The sequence below is a fragment of the Gigantopelta aegis genome, chromosome 4 (assembly GCF_016097555.1).
Source record: "Gigantopelta aegis isolate Gae_Host chromosome 4, Gae_host_genome, whole genome shotgun sequence".
Classification (NCBI taxonomy): Eukaryota; Metazoa; Mollusca; class Gastropoda; order Neomphalida; family Peltospiridae; genus Gigantopelta; species Gigantopelta aegis.
The window spans coordinates 59,199,830-59,218,925 of NC_054702.1; the positions used below are offsets into that span (position 1 = coordinate 59,199,830).

Below are 19,096 nucleotides of genomic sequence, written 5' to 3' on the forward strand. Positions count from 1 at the left end.
GCCTCCGACAGCGACAACCACAGCCCCAGACCCTGCCCGAGCTGGCAGCAGCCTTGCAGGCCGAGTGGGCCACCATCCCCCGGGACGTCATCCGTACTCTGGTTGCTTCATTGGGCAGGCGGTGCCAGGAAGTTATCAACACACGCGGAGGCCACACCCGGTATTGACTCCAGATGACCTTGACCTTGGTGGTGTGTCCTATCACTTACTCACAATGGACTAGAGTGAATTGTGAACAATCCTGCAACATTTGGTAATTATCGGACTCGCCATTCAATAATTAAATCAATTCTCCAAATGTTACGACAATGTGGTTTTGCGTTTCTTCTTTTGAAGAGTATATATATGTAAGTTGTAAATGAGGAAGTCCAGCATTTCACACGTCTCTCTCAGCATACTTTAATCTGGATTCACTCTCGGTATTTACGAATTGTCCAACGTTCACCGTTCTTTGAATTTAGTTTTGTCTTATCGGATTGTTGTGTATAATGTTTTTTTTTTTTTTTTTTTTTTTTTTTTTTTATATATATATAAAATATAATGTTTTAATATTATTGAACTTTGATCTGCACAGGTAAGGAGGTATAATTTATATACCGCCCTGGGATGTGGCTGTCCTCATATAAACAAAGAACATACGGTAGTGCTTAACGGTAGCAGTCAAGACCGTCTAGCTCGAGTCACCTCTAGCCCTACCCTTATTGATATGTTGTAGGGGAGGGCTAGAGAGGACTGTGTGTAATACTTCGGCAATCGTCGACGACCAAATGGTAGCCTGCTACTGTGTCTAAAATACCCCCACCCACCCCCTAAATCTGATGCCACAGAGTTTAATAGTTTGATTATTCTCGTTTCGCATAGAGGCGTCGGGTTTCTTCGAGAAGCGTTAGTACTGGTTAACAACATGTAAGTTTAAGGTCATTACTGGACTCGAGAATAATTAAACTAAAGCTCTGTGGCATCATATAGGGGGAAATGTGTATTTTAGACATTTGGTCATCGACGATTGCACAGTATTACACACAGAACTCTCTAGCCCTCCCCTACAACATATCAATAAGGGGAGGACTAGAGGTGACTCGAGCTAGACCTTGTCAAGATGTCCCCTTGACTCTGGTTTGTGCAGATACATATTTTGTTTATGGTAACGGTTTTGTTGTTCAGGTGCATTCGTCCGATTTTTGTGTTCCTTTTAATTTTCTTAATTTTTGTTGTATATTTCATATTATTTTTAACAGAAAAAAAGAGAAGTAAATGTAATATAATACGATAGGTCTTAACATATGTACGACAACCGTGAACACGTGCATTTATACGTAGGTGGGGCGGGACGTAGCCCAGTGGTAAAACGCTCGCTTGATGCGTGGTCGGTATTGGGATCGATCCCCGTCAGTGGGCCCATTGGGCTATTTCTCGCTCCAGCCAATGCACCACGACTGGTAAATCAAAGGCCGTGGTATGGGAATGGGAATGGGAATGGGAATGGGAACTATTTTAACGTGCCCACATCCTTACGGTTCGGGCACGCCCACCATGGATTCGGATTCTGGCATAGCCAGTCCACGATTCCATGGCGGGGTCCGTGGTATGTGCTATCCTATCTATGGGATGGTGCATATAAAAGATCCCTTGCTGATAATCGAAAAGAGTAGCTCATGAAGTGGCGACAGCGTGTTTCCTTCCTCAATATATGTGTGGTCCTTAACCATATGTCCGACGCCATACAGCCGTAAATAAAATGTGTTGAGTGCGTCGTTAAATAAACCATTTCCTTTCTTATACGTAGGCCTATAATGAAGACAACTTTCTAACGTTTCAAAATACAGTCTGCCAAACCAATGCGGTGCTCCTTTTGATAAGGAGGAAATACCGGAAGGATTTTCGATTAATACATGGCGACGTCCATAAAAAGTCATAGGTGAAGAAAGTTAGCAAAACAGTTGTTTGAAAGTAAGTCGATCCAGTGACGCCCAATATGCGTGTTTTCATACATCCGCTGGCTATATATAATTATTTGGGTTAATTAATACCGCATGGCTAACCAACATGGTGTTAATTTGTTGAAACGTGTCCAAAAAAAAAGCCGACTACACACAATCACAATGTGAATGTGACATTCCTCATTCCTGGATCCATGGCTGGAGTGACCAGACAGGTTTTATAGCTTTAGACCTTTCCTCGTCTGTCACATTCTTTCAAACATTAAGTAGTCAGGTCTGAAATACAACAGATGTTTTATATACACTCCCAGAGTAATTTTAATAAAAGCTTTCAGTATTTAGAATATAGATCAGCAGATTAGACAACCCAGTTTACATAATTTTTTGTCTCCTAAATGTCATTAGTCTGTTGACTGTTGGCTGAAATTTCCAGGAGGTCATCTCCAGTACAGGGTAAGCTGGTGATAATATAACCCATTCAGATTGTACTTGCAGTGTTCTCGCTGGGTGAAAATTAAAGGAGCGCGGCACCACACCCTTCCAAAAAAGCAACAAAAAAAAGGGGGGGGGGGGTGCAGAGCTTGGTTACCATATTGTTGTGTGTTGGTAGACTTTGTGGAAAGACATACTCCTTATTTTGCCTACAAAAGAGTGAAAAAACGTTCATACAAAATACAAGCAGTCTCGTATTTTAATTGACCTGAAGATGTTATTGGTCTGACATTCACGGGCAGTTCCGGTTTTGCTGAATCGATCAAAGTTTTAATATTATTTTAATAAAAATTTCAAGATATACGAAAACCAATAAAGATGTTTGTAAAGTGATCCCCTAATGTTGATTACATTTCTTGTTATTTCCATCTTTATTGAATGAATCAATCGCTGTGATAAAATAATTAAATTTTTGTAAAGGTGGTGTATATATTGTTTGGCACCTATGATAAATGATTTTAATGATAAACACTACCACTTGCATTGTTTTTATAAGCTGTGATATCCCCCAAAATTAATTGTTTACAATATTTTATAAAGAATTGCTGGATAAACAGAAATGACAGATAGTACAAATCATCTGTTACAACTAATTATATCTGCAATTGTGGACAAAATATCAGATGATTGTTAGTGGAAACAAAGGACAGAATGACCATTCTGATCACATGACAAATTTGGCGCCAAATAAGTGGGGGGTTTTCAATCGGAGATTGCTGAATCCGTAAAAAATAAAAATGTTTTCATTGCTCAAATAAAATATAACTTTTATTGTATGTATTAAACATACAAATGGATACAGGTATGGGACAAAATAGAGGCTGTTAAAAATACTGTTAAATTATGTTACGTTAACTGTCGTAAATGTTTCGTCAATTGTTTTTTCGTACACAACACAACTTGTTTCCTTTGATGTCAAGTGTGCAGACTGATCGTTGTGGGGTTTTTTATGCATGTAAAAAGTGTGCATTTGTAAATAACGGATATAGGTGTGGTAAAATTGAGTAGGGTGCTGGAAAATAAAGGAGGGCGGAGAACGTGAAAGGAGGGCGGAAAAATACAATAGCGGGGAGGGCCGCCCCGCTTAAATGTAGCAGCGAGAACACTAACTTGTATTCACTGAGTACTCTGCCATTCGACAGCTAGATGGACATTTGTACGGTTATGATCGCTCTCTGCTGTCAAAGATCACTATAGCGGAATGGCTGACTACCACATGGTAGACAAAGATTCCTGCTCTAATACAAAAAAAATTCTAAGTTTCAGACCTTGTTTTTTAAGGTGCGTGGGTGCGCTCGTAGAGTGCACGTAATTTCAATCTGGCGAGTGTGAAAAATAATGCACGTTACACTTAACAAACAGCAGCACCATACATGCATACATATATATACTATAGTTCTTAAACTTCTTTTTTAAGGGCTATTTATTTCTTTGTAGTAATAGTGTGTCTTAAAATTCACTATTCCATTGGAACAGTGGTAAAATAATGAAATTTCGACCCCTGGCTAATGCTCCAAACTAGCCAATATTATAGGCAGTTCACTGCTTCATATACGTCTGTATGTACATCACCAAAGGTTTTCCATCTTGCATGCTGTTGTGTCCCAAAAATCGGATGTAGTGTCCTACCTGGTTTAATTTATTGCCACCATGTTATATATATATATATGTATGATAGTAAAATTATAATGGGTAATATCATATTATATAATAATTATATGTTAAAAGGCATTCATATCCAACCATTTAAAATTAAATAGGCTAATACCCGTGGCACCAGGGAAACAAAAAACTTATAAAGTAAGTTGCCTTTGTCAGGGGTGCAGAAATGGAAAATAGTTCAATAGCCCTCCGTACAAGAACCAACTAAAATTTACCAGCAACCAGTATTTCTACTAGTCCACCAGCCCATAGAACAATATATTTTTGTTTAACAATATTATAATATCCACTTCAAATGATAGATATATATATAGGCTATATTTGACAAATATATTTTAAGTCGTCTGTTGTCAATGCGGTACATGCATTTTGTGTATTTCGTCATCATTCTGAACAGTTTGTTTGAATGGTTTGGAAGTCTGACATTGCTGATGCGGAGTTGTGGGTTTGATGGGGAAACAAATTATGGTCATCAGAAAAAGACAGATCGCCCGTCGGACTGTTAGTTGCATTTTTTAAATTTTGTGAGTGGACACTGTTAGTTGCATTTTTTTAATTTTGTGAGTGGACGAGTACTTTCTGCATGCTTCTTTGTGCCCCTCTTTTGAAGGAAAAGTGTGCCTTGGTCTTACCTCCATTTTGCCTTGATGCCCAAATTTTGTTTAGTAAACTGATGGCAACATTTGCTGTACCCTTCTAAAATTAAAATTTGACCCCTGTATCACATTTTACAGTGTTCTTTCTGGTCCGTTTTAGGTGTTTCGTTGGACCACACCTTTATTTTTCTGCACCCCAATTGTTTCTAAAAAGAATGATCTGTGTAAAACGTCAACGTGTCTGCATATTCCACATCAGTGACAACACGCATTTTGTCACGTACATTAGGGGAGTAACAAATACACATGGTGGCAAATATGATACATATTATCATGAAAATGAGGTGATGAATATGCATATATATTCACATCCATGAATACAAAAGTGGAAAGGTTTTGCAGAAAAGAATGATATTTATATATATTTTTAAAGTAAAAACTGATTAATCATGGGTGTGTCTAGTGCTGAGATGTTTGGCTACATGGTTTAGATGTGGAAAAAAACAACTGAAAGCATATTATTCTCGTTAAAAATTATACAAACTTATTTTGCTTTAATCAACTACTGTAAAATGGGTATTGTTCGTGGCAGTAAATTTTCGCGATATCAAAAATGAAGGCAGTTCGCGGTTTTTAATTTCCGCGGTGTCATGTTTTTTGTTTGTTTGTTTTTTAAATTACTAACACGTACAAAACTATACTTTGGTACATAACATTAAATCGACACTAGAGTGGTCAACAGAGGTATACGTAATATTATCCCTTTCTGAGCGACTCCGCTAAGTGCTACAGCCGCATGTCAAGCGGCGACCACACTAATGAAATTAATCCAGGATGTGGTTCAATCAACTCTCCAGAAAGTGTGAAATAAAGACAAACACTTGTACTAGTAATCTTATTTTAATGTTTAAACACCGGTTGTTAAAAACGCCTGACCTCTTTTGTTTTTGTAACATTTTTCGGAAGTTTACGAAACCATGTGTCCCATATTTTGATTGGCTCATTATACTAATTTGTAAATGTTTATTCACAGCTTAAAAATACCAGTAAGAATGTCTGTTCCAAAAATCAACAGCATGCCAAAATTGCTAAACTGTTTGTTGTTGTTGTTTTTTGTTTTTTTTTGTTCTAATAGATTTTATTATTTGCGTACGAGTAATTTTCGCGGTTAAATTAAAAATGCGAAACTTACACATTCGCGAATAATACCTGTTTTACAGTACTTAAATGCTTGCATATTGAAGTTATATTGCATACATTAACGAAATACCCTCGCCCGTGACACCCACATTAGAAATGTAACTCGTAAGGCTGGTTGAATGAGATTATGCGACATCATCCAGTATTTTTGCAGAAGCAGATGAAGATTCATGTAGGATATCAGTCCAATGTGTTGAATAAAAAAGGATCGGTCTATACGCTTGATCTAATGTAAATTGTACAGTTAGCATTACATATATGTATTCGCATATTCGGTTCAAGGTAGTGACGAATACGAATGCAACTACGATACAGATCGCTGTTCGGTGCACCAAATATATTCAAGTATATTGTTAAACCCCTAACGTACATATATACATATGATTCTCCAAGCCAATCAAGCCATATATATATACATAGAGATTATTATACGAGCTAGTGTGTCTTACTGGTATTACAAAACAGGTGTCAGGATTCTTGTACACATGAGTGTACTAATTTCTTTATTATCTATATTATCCAGATTATTATTTTTATGAATTACAAGATATGACCATGTCAAAACGTTTCAAACGTAACTAGAAGGAGACAACGAAATGACGTCATTTTTGTACGAGATTACACAGAGCTAAGATTGGTGAAGCCGTATTATGTTATGATGTTGGTTCCCAAAATTACTTCATTTGTATTGCACTTGAAATCATTTTGACACACATGGGTCATACTGGTTATATTTCCCTGTATATCTTGAACTTTGTGGATAATAAATGTAGACATGTAATAGCCAACCTTTTCAATCTTTAAATACCATCCTGAAAAGAGGGGTTTGCCTTCATATGTAGTTAACAAAAAGGTCCAAGAAATACAGTATATATATAACATGTATACTGTCAAAAACACATTGGCCATTCAAGTCTTCAGTAGCTTAACCAGTATTTTTAACAGCCTCTGTTGTGCCCCATACTGTACAGTATACTTTTGTCTGTTTGATACACACAACAAAAGTTATATTTTATTTGAGCAACGAAAAATTTATTTAGTTTTTATTGTGTCTACATTCTCTGGTTAAAATCACTTACATCAAATTTGACACTTGATTGGAACAGTCTTTGTGTGCACTAACTATCATCTGATGTTTTATTCTCAATTACAGATTTATTTCGTCATAACTGATAATTTTTAGTTTCTGTCATTTGTTTATTCTATGATTAAAACCTTTTTATTTTGCAAGTGATTTCACCGCTTATATTATAAAAACAAAGGAAATGTAAGTTACTTTATGACTCAATTTTTTTAAGTTTCAATAAGAAAGAAAAAAAATTCACACAAAAGTTAGTTGTAAATAAGACAGTTGACAATGCTGTTTATTCAATTCTTCATATGGTTGTGTGTTTATATTATTGTTATCATATATTATTAAAGTGTGTATGTGTGATATTTTAATTTATTTTTAATCTATGGGCAAAACTAACAAAACCCTGATATGAAGTGGTTTGTAAATGATGTAAGTATGAAGCATCTGTTTAATAGGGACCGGCCTCGGTGGTGTCGTGGCATGCCATCGGTCTACAGGCTGGTAGGTACTGGGTTCGGATCCCAGTCGAGGCGTGGAATTTTTAATCCAGATACCGACTCCAAACTCTGAGTGAGTGCTCCGCAAGGCTCAATGAGTAGGTGTAAACCACTTGCACCGGCCAGTGATCCATAACTGGTTCAACAAAGGCCATGGTTTGTGCTATCCTGCCTGTGGGAAGCGCAAATAAAAGATCCCTTGCTATTAAAATACAACAGGGTTAATTGCATTTAGCCAAGATCTGACTTATCCCCTTAAAGTTGAGAAGATGCTTTCAAAAATGTGTTTACGTTATAAATATCACTTTTGGCCATCAAACTAAATTAGTCAATTTCAGGACACACTGGTAAGAATGTTGTTTTAGCCTATTTTCTGATACATGTATGTGGCTATGTGCAATTTTTTATTGAAAATTATTTTTAAAATGGCTAATTTATTATGATGTTTTACTTTACTCATGAAGTGGCAACAGCAGATTTTCTCTCTCAATATCTGTGTGGTCCTTAACAATGGGTCAATTGTTTTTTCGTACACAACACAGCTTGTTTCCTTTGATGTCAAGTGTGCAGACTGATCGTTGTGGGGTTTTTTATGCATGTAAAAAGTGTGCATTTGTAAATAACGGATATAGGTGCGGTAAAATTGAGTATGGTGCTGGAAAATAAAGGAGGGCGGAGAACGTGAAAGGAGGGCGGCAAAATACAATAGCGGGGCGGGCCGCCCCGCTTAAATGTAGCAGCGAGAACACTAACTTGTATTCACTGAGTACTCTGCCATTTGACAGCTAGATGGACATTTGTACGGTTATGATCGCTCTCTGCTGTCAAAGATCACTATAGCGGAATGGCTGACTACCACATGGTAGACAAAGATTCCTGCTCTAATACAAAAAAAATTCTAAGTTTCAGACCTTGTTTTTTAAGGTGCGTGGGTGCGATCGCGCTCGTAGAGTGCACGTAATTTCAATCTGGCGAGTGTGGAAAATAATGCACGTTACACTTAACAAACAGCAGCACCATACATGCATACATATATACTATAGTTCTTAAACTTCTTTTTTAAGGGCTATTTATTTCTTTGTAGTAATAGTGTGTCTTAAAATTCACTATTCCATTGGAACAGTGGTAAAATAATGAAATTTCGACCCCTGGCTAATGCTCCAAACTAGCCAATATTATAGGCAGTTCACTGCTTCATATACGTCTGTATGTACATCACCAAAGGTTTTCCATCTTGCATGCTGTTGTGTCCCAAAAATCGGATGTAGTGTCCTACCTGGTTTAATTTATTGCCACCATGTTATATATATATATATATACATGTATGATAGTAAAATTATAATGGGTAATATCATATTATATAATAATTATATGTTAAAAGGCATTCATATCCAACCATTTAAAATTAAATAGGCTAATACCCGTGGCACCAGGGAAACAAAAAACTTATAAAGTAAGTTGCCTTTGTCAGGGGTGCAGAAATGGAAAATAGTTCAATAGCCCTCCGTACAAGAACCAACTAAAATTTACCAGCAACCAGTATTTCTACTAGTCCACCAGCCCATAGAACAATATATTTTTGTTTAACAATATTATAATATCCACTTCAAATGATAGATATATATATAGGCTATATTTGACAAATATATTTTAAGTCGTCTGTTGTCAATGCGGTACATGCATTTTGTGTATTTCGTCATAATTCTGAACAGTTTGTTTGAATGGTTTGGAAGTCTGACATTGCTCATGCGGAGTTGTGGGTTTGATGGGGAAACAAATTATGGTCATCAGAAAAAGACAGATCGCCCGTCGGACTGTTAGTTGCATTTTTTTTAATTTTGTGAGTGGATACTGTTAGTTGCATTTTTTTAATTTTGTGAGTGGACGAGTACTTTCTGCATGCTTCTTTGTGCCCCTCTTTTGAAGGAAAAGTGTGCCTTGGTCTTACCTCCATTTTGCCGTGATGCCCAAATTTTGTTTAGTAAACTGATGGCAACATTTGCTGTACCCTTCTAAAATTAAAATTTGACCCCTGTATCACATTTTACAGTGTTCTTTCTGGTCCGTTTTAGGTGTTTCGTTGGACCACACCTTTATTTTTCTGCACCCCAATTGTTTCTAAAAAGAATGATCTGTGTAAAATGTCAACGTGTCTGCATATTCCACATCAGTGACAACACGCATTTTGTCACGTACATTAGAGGAGTAACAAATACACATGGTGGCAAATATGATACATATTATCATGAAAATGAGGTGATGAATATGCATATATATTCACATCCATGAATACAAAAGTGGAAAGGTTTTGCAGAAAAGAATGATATTTATATATATTTTTAAAGTAAAAACTGATTAATCATGGGTGTGTCTAGTGCTGAGATGTTTGGCTACATGGTTTAGATGTGGAAAAAAACAACTGAAAGCATATTATTCTCGTTAAAAATTATACAAACTTATTTTGCTTTAATCAACTACTGTAAAATGGGTATTGTTCGTGGCAGTAAATGTTCGCGATATCAAAAATGAAGGCAGTTCGCGGTTTTTAATTTAAGCGGTGTCATGGTTTTTGTTTTTTGTTTGTTTGTTTTTTAAATTACTAACACATACAAAACTATACTTTGGTACATAACATTAAATCGACACTAGAGTGGTCAACAGAGGTATACGTAATATTATCCCTTTCTGAGCGACTCCGCTAAGTGCTGCAGCCGCATGTCAAGCGGCGACCACACTAATGAAATTAATCCAGGATGTGGTTCAATCAACTCTCCAGAAAGTGTGAAATAAAGACAAACACTTGTACTAGTAATCTTATTTTAATGTTTAAACACCGGTTGTTAAAAACGCCTGACCTCTTTTGTTTTTGTCACATTTTTCGGAAGTTTACGAAACCATGTGTCCCATATTTTGATTGGCTCATTATACTAATTTGTAAATGTTTATTCACAGCTTAAAAATACCAGTAAGAATGTCTGTTCCAAAAATCAACAGCATGCCAAAATTGCTAAACTGTTTGTTGTTTTTTGTTTTTTTTGTTCTAATAGATTTTATTATTTGCGTACGAGTAATTTTCGCGGTTAAATTAAAAAGGCGAAAAACGCGAAAATTACACATTCGCGAATAATACCTGTTTTACAGTACTTAAATGCTTGCATATTGAAGTTATATTGCATACATTAACGAAATACCCTCGCCTGTGACACCCACATTAGAAATGTAACTCGTAAGGCTGGTTGAATGAGATTATGCGACATCATCCAGTATTTTTGCAGAAGCAGATGAAGATACATGTAGGATATCAGTCCAATGTGTTGAATAAAAAAGGATCGGTCTATACGCTTGATCTAATGTAAATTGTACAGTTAGCATTACATATATGTATTCGCATATTCGGTTCAAGGTAGTGACGAATACGAATGTAACTACGATACAGATCGCTGTTTGGTGCACCAAATATATTCAAGTATATTGTTAAACCCCTAACGTACATATATACATATGATTCTCCAAGCCAATCAAGCCATATATATATACATAGAGATTATTATACGAGCTAGTGTGTCTTACTGGTATTACAAAACAGGTGTCAGGATTCTTGTACACATGAGTGTACTAATTTCTTTATTGTCTATATTATCCAGATTATTATTTTTATGAATTACAAGATATGACCATGTCAAAACGTTTCAAACGTAACTAGAAGGAGACAACGAAATGACGTCATTTTTGTACGAGATTACACAGAGCTAAGATTGGTGAAGCCGTATTATGTTATGATGTTGGTTCCCAAAATTACTTCATTTGTATTGCACGTGAAATCATTTTGACACACATGGGTCATACTGGTTATATTTCCCTGTATATCTTGAACTTTGTGGATAATAAATGTAGACATGTAATAGCCAACCTTTTCAATCTTTAAATACCATCCTGAAAAGAGGGGTTTGCCTTTATATGTAGTTAACAAAAAGGTCCAAGAAATACAGTATATATATAACATGTATACTGTCAAAAACACATTGGCCAATCAAGTCTTCAGTAGCTTAACCAGTATTTTTAACAGCCTCTGTTGTGCCCCATACTGTACAGTATACTTTTGTCTGTTTGATACACACAACAAAAGTTATATTTTATTTGAGCAACGAAAAATTTATTTAGTTTTTATTGTGTCTACATTCTCTGGTTAAAATCACTTACATCAAATTTGACACTTGATTGGAACAGTCTTTGTGTGCACTAACTATCATCTGATGTTTTATTCTCAATTACAGATTTATTTTGTCATAACTGATAATTTTTAGTTTCTGTCATTTGTTTATTCTATGATTAAAACCTTTTTATTTTGCAAGTGATTTCACCGCTTATATTATAAAAACAAAGGAAATGTAAGTTACTTTATGACTCAATTTTTTTAAGTTTCAATAAGAAAGAAAGAAAAATCACACAAAAGTTAGTTGTAAATAAGACAGTTGACAATGCTGTTTATTCAATTCTTCATATGGTTGTGTGTTTATATTATTGTTATCATCATATATTATTAAAGTGTGTATGTGTGATATTTTAATTTATTTTTAATCTATGGGCAAAACTAACAAAACCCTGATATGAAGTGGTTTGTAAATGATGTAAGTATGAAGCATCTGTTTAATAGGGACCGGCCTCGGTGGCGTCGTGGCATGCCATCGGACTACAGGCTGGTAGGTACTGGGTTCGGATCCCAGTCGAGGCATGGAATTTTTAATCCAGATACCGACTCCAAACCCTGAGTGAGTGCTCCGCAAGGCTCAATGGGTAGGTGTAAACCACTTGCACCGGCCAGTGATCCATAACTGGTTCAACAAAGGCCATGGTTTGTGCTATCCTGCCTGTGGGAAGCGCAAATAAAAGATCCCTTGCTGCCTGTCGTAAAAGAGTAGCCTATGTGGCGACAGCGGGTTTCCTCTAAACGTATCTGTGTGGTCTGACGCCATATAACCGTAAATAAAATGTGTTGAGTGCGTCGTTAAATAAAACACTTCTTTCTTTCTTTCTGTTTAATAGAATCCATTTTATTCTAAATATACACATGTAGATGAAATCTTGCGAGGCATTAAATAAAGACTTAAAATGGCATCAATACGTTTCCACTACCATATAAGCATTATGATAAACATAAATAGAAACAAATGTTATATCATTTGAATATAAAGCTATTTCTTACAAAATACGCCATTGCATGAGAAAATGGTAAAAACCAGACATTGAGAACAAAAAACAATTGTTGCCAAGGAAAAAGAAAGAAAGAAATGTTGTATTTAACGACACACTCAACACATTTTATGTACGGTTCTATGGCATCAAACATATGGTTAAGGACCACACAGATATTGAGAGAGAAAATCTGCTGTTGCCACTTCATGAGTAAAGTAAAACATCATAATAAATTAGCCATTTTAAAAATAATTTTCAATACAAAATTGCACATAGCCACATACATGTATCAGAAAATAGGCTAAAACAACATTCTTACCAGTGTGTCCTGAAATTGACTAATTTAGTTTGATGGCCAAAAGTGATATTTATAACGTAAACACATTTTTGAAAGCATCTTCTCAACTTTGAGGGGATAAGTCAGATCTTGGCTAAATGCAATTAACCCTGTTGTATTTTAATAGCAGAAACTGATCTTGCCAGACACTGGGCGTGGGATAGACATGACATGGGCACATTAATAAAGTAACAGTAACAGTATTAAAATATTTGTGTATAATATTTTGCTGTTTATCTGTTTTTAACTGCTAATTTCGATACATTTTAAATGAATTCTATATGACTGATACGTGTACATTCTGTAATATTGACCTACTTTTTTGTACAGTATTCATGGTTTGTTTTTGTTTATGAAAATGCTAGAAATTTCAAGCATGGAGCTTTTTAATTTTATGGGAAACGTTTCTTTTTCGTTCCCCATAATAACCCATCAGAAACTGTCTTTTATTAGTGATGAAAGGAAGGAGGTAATGTTTTATTTAACAAAATACTCAATACATTTTAATTAGGGTTATATGGCATCAGATATACATTACCTATACATGGCTAAGAGAGAGAAAACCTGCTACTACCACACAATGGGATACTCCTGATTAGCAGCAAGGGATCTTTTACATGCTACCATGGCCTTTGTTACACCAGTTGTGGAATGACGTGTATGATATCGATCCTGCAGTGCTTTACCACTGAGCTATGTTCCGCCCCAGTGATGATGGAATAATTATGTCGGATAATAATTGGTAACAGACTTTCCGTTCCATGATTGTGCGTTTATGGCACCGGTACACTACCAGAAATGATTGTTTTCATGAAATCAGTGAGGGTGGGGGGGAGATGCCATTTATGATGTACATGTACCTATGTTAATTAAATGTTTGTTGAACTGAATGCTAAAGTTGCACAAAAAATAGCTGATTATTAATTCAAATAATGTAACTAGCACAATAAGCCAATAATGTTTATATTATGTACATGTACAACTGAATTTTTTTTTCACAGACTTGTAAAATAAAATAAAAGTTTACAAAGTTTTGTAATCTACATTTTGTGGAATAATGAGCATGCATGCACTTAAATGTACCAGTACCGAGATGCGAACTCATAACCAGCAGTACATATCGCAGCCTCTGCATTACCACTACACCACAAACTCAGGATGATCACACCCCTTCTGAATAACTTGGATGGTCCTGGTACTGTTAGGTCTATTTATAGCTGTTGGAATTCCATTTGGTAGTTGGTGAGCCTGTTCATGTATCTGGTAACAGTGCTTGAGTGACATCCATGGCGACTGGTTGGCAATTGAGGTAGCATGATTGCCACACATGGGGCCTATTCTCACCTCCTTGGTCTGGGAAGCTGTTGGGTGCAGGGAGGTTAAAGATGTAAGCTGCTTTTATTTAATGTACAAGTTTAAAGATTTAATATCTACTTTGAAACTCATCATGAATTTCTGAAGAAGAAAAACAAGACTAATTTAAAGATTTTTTTTTCACTTCACATAATAATGAAATGAAAAAAACAAAAAACATTTGGCATTATGCGTGTGCACATCAAGGCACTGTAGCTGCATGTAGGTTCTGTTTCAGAGTGTTTGTACCTGTAGAATTCCTGAAATTGTAAAGATGTATTGATGGCATAGTACTAGTTCCATGCACAGTAATGTAGACCAATTTACGATGGCCCAGATCTTCATGTGTTGCTTTGTACATGTAAGTACCTGTTTGCTGTGAGCATGGTGTGTTGTGAGCATGGTGTGTATGTTAGCAGTGTGATGGACTTAATGGGCTGGGATGTCTACACGTGCTGTGGAAACATGCACCGGATAGTGGGTTTTTTTTCATCTCCTAATTGTTAGGTTGTTAATTGTGATGTGCCCTTTTCCATGCTAGGGTGTCGTTAAACATTCATTCATTCATTCATTCATTCATTCATTCTTTAATTCTGGGAATATTCATAATATGCCTGTGTATTATACATGTAATATCAGGTGTGTGTGTATGTCAAACCTCCACCCCACCCCCACCCCCAAACCATTCAAGCAATTAATTTTTTTAGATACATGTATATGTATTCAACCCCCCCCCCCTTTGAAATTTTGCTCCCTACAGTCTAGCCCCCCCCCCCCCCCCCCCCCCCCCCCCCCCCTCACAGATTCCTGCGCACACTCCTGAATACCACAATGTTGCCAAACCATGTTTTGGGTTTACAAAATCACAAATACATATAAAAAGAAGGAAAGAAATTTTTTATTTAACGACGCGCTCAACACATTTTATTTACGGTTATATGGCGTCAGACATATGGTTAAGGACCACACAGATTTTGAGAGGGTACCAGCTGTCGCCACTACATGGGCTACTCTTCCGATTAGCAGCAAGGGATCTTTTATTTGCGCTTCCCCAAATACATATAAATTATGTTTATATTATTATTAAGTGTATTTTAATCCATTAATATTTTGTTTGCAACCAGATTTTCTTTATTATTGGTATGTTAATCAGACATTAATTTATTGCTTTATTATTTGACCTTTGTTGGCCTTGAAAGGTTAATTAAGAGCTACATGTTTATGTATGTTTTAAACGAGTACACTACAGGTTTAGATTGAAGTCAGGGATTGTGTTAAGGCCGAAGTTGGCATAGGCCTTTTATTTAAATTTTATGAACACAATTGTGTACATTGTTATACATTATATGTGTATTGAGTTACAATTCATCAGGAGGTGGTGTACAGTTTTTTACACATTGTCAAGTACATGTACATAACACTTGTATTTTGGTTATTTAAAGTTAAAAGTTTGTTTTGTTTAAGACCACCACTAGAGCACATTGATTACTGGATGTCAAACATTTGGTAATTTTTGACACATACTTTTGTACAAGTCCAAGAGGAAACACCATTACATTTTTTCATAAGCAGTAAGGGATCTTTTGTATGCACTTTCCCACAGAGAGGACATATACCATACATGTACAGGAGTGCAGAATTTGATATTAAAGTTCTGAGTATTCACAATGTTCATATGACTGCTGTAAATAACACTCACGTAGGTACGTGTATATATATATCTGCAAATATGTTTGCTCATGATTTGTATGGTTGTACCTGTATACATGTATTGAACAGAACATAAGCCAGTGGTAAAGCGTTCGATTGATGTGTGGTCAGTTTAGGATCAATCCCCATTGGTGGCCCCATTTGGCTATTTCTTGTTCCAGCCAGTGCTTCACATCTGGTGTAACAAAGGCTGTTGTATGTACTATCCTGTCTGTGGGATGGTGCATATAAAAGATCCCTTGCTACTAATTGAAAAAGAGTAGCCTATGAAGTGCCGACAGCGGGTTTCCTCTATATATGTGTGGTCCGTAACCATATGTCTGACGCCATATAACTGTAAATAAAATGTGTTGAGTGCGTCGTTAAATAAAACATCTCCTTCCTTCTGTATACATGTATCTGCATGTAAATGTTAGCATCCAGAATTAGTTTTATAATTTTTACGTGATATTGACTTTTATTCTAAATTTTTAGTTCATATATATCTGTGATATTTGGATTTTTGCACAGTTCTTTACACTGTTGTATTTGACTTTTGAATTTTTATATTGATGTTGATCATCACTTCATGTTTTGAATTACCATAGTTTGACACCCAATAGCCGATGTATGTTTCGTGCTGGGGTGTCGAACATTCATTCATTCATTCATTCATTGTACAGGCACCTTTATATGTCAAGAAACAAAATACATAAAAATATCAGAATAGCTCTTTGTACATGTACTCAATAGTGAATGTATTGTTAATATTTTATTTTATATAAAACAATTCTTCAGGCTTCAGAAGAGGAAGAAGAAGTGAAAATCGAAACATTTACGTCTGAACAAGTTGTAACCCCGACCAATTCAGAAGTAATGGAAACGGCATTTGAAACTAAGGCTGAGGTTGCGGTACAAGAAAAGGAAACTACTCCAGTAGCCAGTCCTAAGACAGAAGAAAAGGAAAGAACTCCAATAGATGCATCTAAGTCATCATCTGAATGTTCTGTTGCCAATGGTGAAGAGATAGACAACAGTGAGGGATCTGGTGACGCTGCACGTGAGGACGTGTCGCCAGATGGAGACAACAGCTCGGAGGAACTCCTCTCTGATGCAAAAGAAGCCAGTCCAGAAGCCACTGGTGAGCCTGCAGAAGGACCTGAGTTGGGTCAGACACAAGTGAAAGGGAAATCATCCGAATCACCAACCAAACCTAAGAGTAAAAAGAAGGAAGACAAGAGCATAGGTATGAAATCTTAATTTTTAATCATTTCCAGTCGTACTGTGGCACTGATGGTTCATTGGGACATTTGTAAATTGTTGATTTTATGTTGGAAGTGCTAGGGCATCTGAAATCAGTACATGAATCCATGTTTTGTTTTAATACTTTTACTAATAATGGTGTTTACAGACCCTGGCTGTATGCTTTTATGCTGGGTATAATTAAATATCATTATGTCTAGACCATGTCCATGGTTTGTAGGTGACTATGTCAGTATAGTTTACATCTTCCTTTCATTGGAACTTTTATAAGCCGTCGAGAAATGATATATTTGACAAGAGAAATGTTTTGGAATCTTTTCAATTCCATCCAGAATTAATTGTAAAGTTTTTAAAACACTTTGACATCTATACAAAGTTTTGAAATATACTTACCTTGATTTTATGTATTGTATTATACTTTTCCCCTCTTAGCTCCTTTCACTGGCTTTACATAAATATATATAAATGATATTTTCATATACTTACCATTTGTGGCACCTAATAGCCGACGTGTATTTTTGTGCTGAGGTGTCGTTAAACATTCATTCATTTATTCATTGAACTTTTATCTTTTTGCTTAATGTATGTCCAATTAAAGTTTACACACAAACTGCAGTGGTTGAAATACTGCCGTTCCGACTTATTGTTGATCAACATCACCACGAGCTGTAAGATTATTTTACATCTATATTCATACATTAGTTTTAGTCAATCATGTTAAGTGTGGTAGATTTTGCTCCGGTCTGGCTGAATTTGTAGGTTACCGGACCAAATGTCCAACAGGAATTTCAGCCAATTTTGACCCCTGTACATGCTGTCTTGGGCACATGCCTCTGCCATCTGGACTGCCTGTCCACGACAGTTGGTTAATGGTTAGTGGATAGTGAGAGAGAAGATGATACAATGACATGGCTTACAGTACAGTTTACATTAAAAGAAACCCACTGAGCTGTTAAAATACTCTGGGTAGGAATCCTATACAAGAATGTGAATCCATTACCTGCCAGTATTAGGTCCTGTGGTTTAACTTCTACATCACTGACATCAGCTATATTCCATCTACCTTGTGTAGTAGTGCACTGATCATGTAAAGTAATAAATATAATGTTTTAATTTTTTTTCCATCTTGTATGATTTGTTTCTATAGAGCACATTCTTCGTGCGTTGAACAGTCTGTCTACGACGGAGGAGAAGCTAGCGGCGCTGTGTAAGAAATACGCTGACCTGCACGAGGAGCACCGCGTGCTGCAGACATCATTCAAACAGTCACAGCGCAAGATGACCGTCGTGAGTGGGCTCTTTATTTTCATTTGTGGCAGGACGTAGCTCAGTGGTAAAGCGCTCGCTTGATGTGCGGTCGGTGTAGGATTGATCCCCCGTCGGTGGGCCCATTGGGCAATTTCGCGATCCAGCAAGTACACCATGACTGGTATATCTATATATATATATATATCTATATCCAAGGCTGTGGTATGTGCTGTTCTGTCTGTGGGATGGTGCATATAAAAGATCCCTTGCTACTAATGGAAAAATACAGCAGGTTTCCTCTCTATGACTGTGTCAAAATGACCATATGTTTGACATCCAGTAGCCTATGATTAATAAATCAGTGTGCTCTAGTGGTGTCGTTAAACAAAACGGTCCTTTTTTTCCCTTTTTTTTTTAACAAACTCCTCTTTCACTTACAGTTGTTACCAATATGTCATTTGTCTGCATGCTTAATGTGTATATGACATTTCTGTAAGAAAATATTCAGTGAAATACTCATTGCATTGTGTAAATTGTTGTGAGGCTCTCAG

The 19,096-nt window shown here is 36.2% G+C and overlaps 1 protein-coding gene across 1 annotated transcript in view; it reads left to right on the top strand.

Annotated features, from left to right (window-relative positions):
* The first annotated feature begins 1,879 nt into the window (after nucleotides 1-1,879).
* The window catches only part of LOC121370836 (alpha-taxilin-like), a 36,934-nt gene continuing 19,717 nt past the window's right edge, over nucleotides 1,880-19,096 (top strand). Inside the window, exons 1-3 of the mRNA XM_041496338.1 lie at nucleotides 1,880-1,950; nucleotides 16,833-17,280; nucleotides 18,445-18,584. Coding sequence (XP_041352272.1) covers nucleotides 16,911-17,280; nucleotides 18,445-18,584 — 510 coding nt within the window. The 5' untranslated portion in view covers nucleotides 1,880-1,950; nucleotides 16,833-16,910. The remainder of the gene's footprint in view (nucleotides 1,951-16,832; nucleotides 17,281-18,444; nucleotides 18,585-19,096) is intronic.